We start from the raw sequence: 7,305 nt of genomic DNA, 5'->3' as shown, positions 1-7,305 counted from the left end.
GTCTTATACACCGAAAAATACGGTAATCTAATTTTTCTAGACATTTGTATTGTTTATGGATTAAATAAACGTGATTTCTTCAGAAAGTTTTATCTACAGCTACTGAATGGTCACATTTTCTTTTCAACAATAAGGTTTTTAGATCGAATACAAATGATTCCAGTCCTCACTAATGTCTTTTTTGTTTTTGTTTTAATGAAATTAATGTGGTACAAGCATTTACTGTGAATTTTTCTCTCCTTCATGTCTAACTTAAGTGAAGAAAAGAAAAAAGACCATGAATGGCGTAGAGGCCTAATCTATTTGTCTGAATTTAAAGTATTTTAGTTATATTTCTTAGTAGTATAAATACATACTATGTTGTTGTTAGGCTTAGGATTCTTCTACAGTAGATGTCTGTGACTTGTTAGCGATAAATTCAACCATGAATAAATAGCTCGCACTTCATTTGTTTTAAAAATAATATATATATTCAGAACAAGTTAACGTATGTACAATAAATTCTTCAACACTATAGATATTATGGACATATTATAAATACTATATATATAGTTCTCTCCTTCTTGTCAAATATCCACTTAGGCCCATTCAATTATTTTAGAATTTCAGTTGACAAGCCGAACTATCTTCTCTATTTCTATTGCACTAATACTCTCTATGATTCATTTACAATTATGGCGCGAGTTACTGTAGTCGTTTGGTCTTTTTTCTTCTGAAGATCCTCTGCTCCTTTTGGTGGTTCTAAAGTAATTGAATCAGCCTGAGTGCACTTTGAGCTTTGACGGAATAAAATTATTTTTCTTATCTTCTTTTCTACTGTTAGTTTCATATATTCAACGTTAGGCCTATGTCAATCGTTAGGCCTATCACTTCTACTGTAGTTAACTTCACACCAACTTTATTCTCTTTTGCTATTATCTGTCTGCTGCTTCCCGCTCGTCTCACGCTATTTATATGTATATTACCTAATCGTCTGTCCACCTATATTCTTGGCATCAATATACTGCACGTGACGTTCGATATTCTCAACATCAATGAATTATTAACAAAACTTCCTACAATCATCTGCTTTTAACTCTTATTATGACAAAAACTAAACAATGATAAAATATTCAATAACAAAGCTAAATTAATCAATAATATCTGAACGAAACAGTCTTTTATATCATGACACTATTATTTTATTCGCTGAGACTTGGTTATAAGTCTGTGGGTAAAGAACTTCAACTAATCAGTCTCAAACATGAAAAGTGGGATCGATCGTACCGTTATTACGCCACTACCGCTGAAAGGGCGAGAATGATAGGTGACGGGATTCGAACCCGTAACCCCCAGTTGTACAATGAATAACACTTTACGGGGGGAGGGAGATATTGTTCACAGTGACAGATCGCAACTCGAAACAACTGGTGTTTTGTTTTCATATTATTCTATTGTGTATTGTTATTATGCTGCTATTCGTTAGCTAAATTGGTTTAGTACTGGTATAACGTAACAGTGATCAAAGTTCAGTCTTTTGTAGGCTTAATTATAGGTCACAAGTTCCTTAAGAATATGTGTATTGGTTCTAACATCAGTAAAAGACAATACCGAAACACGCCCCCCCCCTCTGTCAAAAAAAACAAACCCTGTTTCAAAGATTAAAGTAAAACATGGAGTTGTGTAAGTTTTGAGAAGTAATAAAAATTAAATACTAGCCCCCTCCCCCGGTAGTTCAATGGTAAGAAGGTTTATAATGCTAAAAAAACGTGACTCAGATACTTATGATAGCCCATTGTACAGTTTTTTGCTTAACAACGAACAGACAAACCTTTCCTCCAAAGTATCCAGTAAATTGTTGACTCCGATCTCTCTGTGCAGGAGCAAGAAGAAGGCATTTCTTTTTAATGCCGTTTTACATAGAAAGTTTTTTTTAAATGTGTTTGTACGCCAAGTCTAACATTTTCAAGTAATACAAAGCTAATTCATGCTCAAGTTAACATAAAATCAAATCATAATTTCATGTATAGATATTTAGTGCTAAAAATGCCAGATGGTCATAGCTGACGGTCAGTTAATTGAAATAATTGAAACCAAGTCAATATTTCGAATACCGTTAACACTTGCCAGGCTGTAGTTATCCTGAAAAATAACACTTTGTGTGTCTGTTACAGGATTTTATGATGTCATGATTTTGTCCCATTCAGACCATTTGTTAACGAGAATGTTTGATTTCTGCCACCAGGTAGTTCAAATCTCATAAATGTTTACTTTAGTTATTTTGCTTATTTGTTTAATTAAGCAACCCTGAGCACATTAATTACTGGACCATGCCAAACCTTACTTTAGTTATTAATTCACTTCATAATAGCACTGTGTCAAAAGACACGCCTTACAATCGGAAATCTTTCACAAGTTAAAATGATGTCATAAATATTTTGAAATCCAGTCTCACGGTACAGATAATTTCCAAAGTCCAAGTATTTATTTTGCCTGTTGCGTCCCCTAGTTGGCATAATTCAGTTTAACTAATGTTTATTATCAACCGATCGTATTATACGTGAATTAATATTTAATCTTAGGTAAAAGAAAATGTACTGACGCCTTTTCTCGAGTGTTTTTAGTGCTTACAATGTTGGAGTCTTCGTTAGGCACAATTTAATTAGTGTAGCACTAACTAGAAAAAGTAATAAGTCTAATTAGAAAGCGTGAACCTAACTGGAGAAACTAATAGGCCTAACTAGAAAGCGTGAACCTAACTGGAGAAACTAATAGGCCTAACTAGAAAGCGTAAGCCTAAGTTGAAAAATTAGTAAGCTTAACTGGAAAGCGTAGACATAAATGTAAAACTAGTAGGCCTAACTAGAAAGCGTAAGCCTAAGTTGAAAAATTAGTAAGCTTAACTGGAAAGCGTAGACATAAATGTAAAACTAGTAGGCCTAACTAGAAAGTGTGAGCTTAATTGTAAAAACTGGTAGGCGTCTTGATGCTTCTATATCTGTTACAGAAAAACTGAGCTTTGCTACAAAACTCCTGAAAGCTATACTTATTGAAAGTGAGTCGTGTTACATTTTTCTTGTTCTTTTACCAAAGTTGAAAGTTATAATCAAGTACGATTGATCTGACTGAACTTCGTCGTTGAAGTATCTGTTTTTAGTTTTTGAGTTTTTGCATTAGTTCTTTCACCCGTGAATAAGTCAAACCTTGACGCTATTTGTACTTAAGTCTTAAGTGTATTTGATGCTGTTCTTTTATCGCCCACACGTACGTGCGTGCACTCGTAGTAGTAGTTAAATTTTCCTTGATTTGTATATATTTTTGTACTTTCACCCTGACTTCTACCTGTTTAATTCTAGATTTTTGATCTTATAAAAGTTTGTGTTTATATGGGTATAAACTTAAGCTCTTTATATGAAAGTTTATGATATATTCCCTTTCTCAATATGAAATATTTGTTTGTTTGTTTTAGAGCAAAGCCACTTAATGGTATTTGTCGTATCCACTGCGGGGAAACAAACCCGGTTTTGAGCATTGTAGGTCCTTAGACTTGCCACTATCCCACCGGGGAATACGGACTCGACTTGGGAGTGAGAGGAATGGGGCACATACTTAACTTGGAAATCATATAAGGAATTAATCATCTGGGGTTTAAATTCCAGGAAGACAGAACCATATTCATTTTAGTGCTAATTCATATTTTATTTTTTGTTTACAAAACAGAGGGGGAAAGTGCCCCTTTTTTCTCTCCCTCATTATACATAAATGTTGGCGTTAGATTAGAACAGACATTATTTTTAATTCCATGTCATTCTTTTTTTAAACAAACCCCAAAAAGAACACGGACAAAGATATTTCTTTTCGTATTTATCAGGATACTTCCATTGCCCCAATAAGTTCTTTCTTTCCATATTCATATTTTTTCTTTTGTTTATTTGTTTTTAAACACAAAGTTCAATAGGTTATCTGTGCTGTGCTCACCAAAGGTATCGAAACCTAGTTTTTAGTGTTTCCGGCCATCAGACTTCCCGCTGAGCTACATTTTAGACACAGAAAGAGTTCGTGTAACAACTCTCTCTGTCTTTCTAATTCTCTCTCTCTATATAAAGCAGTTTTCTGTATGTTTGTTTATTATAAAAATGGTTAAATGAATACAAACGTATCATTCGAAGATTAATTAAATTAATAAACAAACAGAAGAACGGTTCGGGTTTGGTGGCCATTTCGATTTGATCGCCTTAATGTGGTGAACAACGGATCAACCGAGCGAAGAGTTTTGTATTAAGATACGTGAGACCGACTTCAAAAGAAAGCGATGGTTAATGCCGCACGTAGCACCTATACATCGGACGAACGGTTCGTGTGCTACGGCTCAACTAGTAGAAGGGAGAGACCCACGCCCTCATTTACAGCATTACCCAGTACCTGTGGTAGCAACTTTTGTAAAGTTGACTCTCTTAGTGTTCAGAAAGAGGGTGTGTGTGTGTGTGTGACACAACTATGATATTCCATATATAGATAGTTCACATTCCTAGCCTAAACCTAAAAGGATTGTGTGTCACAAATATTTTAATTCATATATAAAGTTGGCTCTCGTAACCTAAAGACAGGGATTTCGTGTCACAACTGTTGTGTTTCACACATAGAGTTGGCATTGTTGGGAATTTTCTAGGTTAAACGGTGTAACAAGAACATTACTGTGACGTGATGTAACACGTTTGTATTTTTAAAAAAATCTACAGTTCGTAGTTCTCGGGTTACCGACTTGTTTTTATACAGTCCAACACACCACGTATTGGACTTGTTTTTATACAGTCCAACATACCATGTATTGGACTTGTTTTTATACAGTCCAACATACCATGTATTGGACTTGTTTTTATACAGTCCAACACACCGTGTATTGGACTTGTTTTTATACAGTCCAACACACCATGTATTGGACTTGTTTTTATACAGTCCAACACACCATGTATTGGACTTGTTTTTATACAGTCCAACACACTATGTATTGAACTTGTTTTTATACAGTCCAATACATGGTGTGTGTGTGATTAGATACGGAGTATTTATTTTCTAAGACTGTTACATTTTTCAGTGTAAAGAACTGGCGGAAACAAATAATCCAATCACTCATTTTTTATATAGAAAACCTCTCGACGACTCAGCGGCATCTTACGGACTTACAACGTTAAAACCGAGTTTAGAAACTCGTGGTGGGCGCAGTACAGATAACCCATTGTGTAGCTTTGTGCTTAACCTCAAGCAAACGAACAAACAAAAATTTGCCCCACCCTAGGGCCCCAGTGGCTCGGCAGTAAGTCTGAAAGCTCAGAACACTGAAAATTAGGTTTCGATACCCGTAGTTGGGCATCGAACAGATAGCCCACTCTGTACGTTAACGACAAATAAACAAACACAAACAATTTGGGGCATGATGATATACGGAAAGTTGTTTTTGGAATGCCGAAGGGATTTTTCTAGGGCTGAAATCTGACCCTTATTTCATGGGTGAACGCTCCGTTATTGAGTGGATATACTATTCTTATAGATTTTATGATTAGACCTAGTCTCGCCGTTCAATTCCATCATACATATGACTTTCACGTACGGCCAGCGTGATGAATTTAAAATGAGCTCAAAACTACTAAACTAACGAAAAAAGAAACGTACTTTGATAACTGATCCTTAGCTATAGAAATGATATATATGTTGACGTTTTCAGATCTATAAACATCTTCCGTTTCACTTATTTTAATTTTTTTTTCCTCTTTCTTTCAGAAACTGATTGGTTCTACATCGGCAGCAGACTTTTTATTGCCGGATAGACTTTGAAGATGGCGGATATAACTCAAGAAAATATTGCTAAGAAAATACACGAGATCCCGGAGCATTACTTGGGTATGGTGATTCATTTTTTCATGCATTTTCACAACGACACCACGGACTTCAAGACGCCACATCTGCGCCCGGCACTGAAGAACGTTTTTCCCCTGTACTTGGTGCTCTACGGTCTGGTAGGGGCCGCCGGTCTGTTTCTCAACGCGAACATGTTGCGCCGAATCCTTCTACGCAGGAAACACTGCGAGAACATAGAGAAGTACCTGGCTAGCAACGCCTTGAACGACATGTTTAAATGTATCGTCGTTATGCCGGTTTCCTTGGCAACGCTCGCTCTACAGAATTGGATTCTTGGGAGATTCCTCTGTCACTTTCTCCCGATAGCGCAGGACGTTCCTTTTTACGCCACGTTCCTCACGTTCTTGAGCATAGCCTTTGACCGATACAAAGCCATTCTAAATCCATTGAAACCACGAAATATCGCCGGATTCTGGCTTTTAGGGACTTGGGTGTCGAGTTTCCTTGTAGCCCTGCCGTACAGCGTGTACTCGGAGTACGTTGATTTGGAAAAATACTTTGGCGAGCAGTTTAAAGGTGTCGGAATATGCGTTGTTAATGTGGAAAACAACATCGAGGAGTTCATCCGGGCTCTTTTCATCGTTCTCTATGCCACACCCGCTGTTCTCATCATGTATCTCCATCTTAAAGTCACTGTGGAAATCAACAATCGCAACAATGCTTTTCATTCAAATGGCCAAAGATCTCAAATGTTGAGCCACGAGGACATCTCTGTTTCTTCTGTGGCGACATCTAGCGTCATGGAAACGAGAAAATCCTCTGCTGTACCTCTTCCCGTTGGCATTGAAGACGTGTCAAGAGGTCCCAGTAGCGATACCGCTGGTCAGAGTCTAGGGACTGGAGTAAGACGATATCGACATCAGGATGACGACGACTTCGACTGGGATCGAGAAAGGGTGGTCCAAAAATGCTTCTTCATGATGGCACTTTTTTATGCGTTCTGCTTATTCCCACTACACGTGACCCGGCTGGTGAAGCACGTGGTCACAGAAACAGTAGAACACACTTCTCATTTTGACCTGGCCTTCATCAATGTGGTTTTAATTGCCCTTCTTCCAACTATTGTCACTCCCGTACTCCATCGTTCTATGGACTCTCGCGGGGCTCCTAGAGGAGACTCGGGTAACTACCTGACTCTTAAGAAACATACTTCAAACTTGTCTCTTCAACGTATTGGAAGCGAAATTCACGAAGATAGATACAAGAAACCAATCTCTCCTACCGACAAGCTGTGTCAGAATCACAAAGAAGATGGGTGTTGATAAAGTTCCCCCTAACAGAATGGGTAAAGAAGTTGGGTGTTGTTAAAGTTCCCCTAACAGAATGGGTAAAGAAGTTGGGTGTTGTTAAAGTTCCCCTAACAGAATGGGTAAAGAAGTTGGGTGTTGTTAAAGTTCCCCTAACAGAATG

At 37.3% G+C, this 7,305-nt stretch overlaps 1 protein-coding gene across 1 annotated transcript; it reads left to right on the top strand.

Annotated features, from left to right (window-relative positions):
* Positions 1-56: 56 nt before the first annotated feature.
* On the top strand, positions 57-7,294 carry LOC106474342 (neuropeptide Y receptor type 5-like). The gene is made up of 3 exons (XM_013935033.2): positions 57-70; positions 1,552-1,556; positions 5,758-7,294. Exon 3 carries the CDS (start codon positions 5,814-5,816, stop codon positions 7,155-7,157), a length of 1,344 nt encoding a protein of 447 aa, XP_013790487.2. The 5' UTR covers positions 57-70; positions 1,552-1,556; positions 5,758-5,813; the 3' UTR covers positions 7,158-7,294.
* The last annotated feature ends 11 nt before the right edge of the window (positions 7,295-7,305 follow it).

The sequence above is a fragment of the Limulus polyphemus genome, unplaced genomic scaffold, assembly GCF_000517525.1.
Source record: "Limulus polyphemus unplaced genomic scaffold, Limulus_polyphemus-2.1.2 Scaffold7095, whole genome shotgun sequence".
Lineage (NCBI taxonomy): Eukaryota > Metazoa > Arthropoda > Merostomata > Xiphosura > Limulidae > Limulus > Limulus polyphemus.
The sequence above is the reverse complement of the archived record's forward strand: the minus strand, read 5'-3'. Positions and strand labels throughout refer to the sequence as shown.

Coding starts and splice junctions, on each gene's coding strand:
- LOC106474342 (XM_013935033.2), top strand. CDS start 5,814: ATGGCGGATATAACTCAAGAAAATATTGCTAAGAAAATACACGAGATC.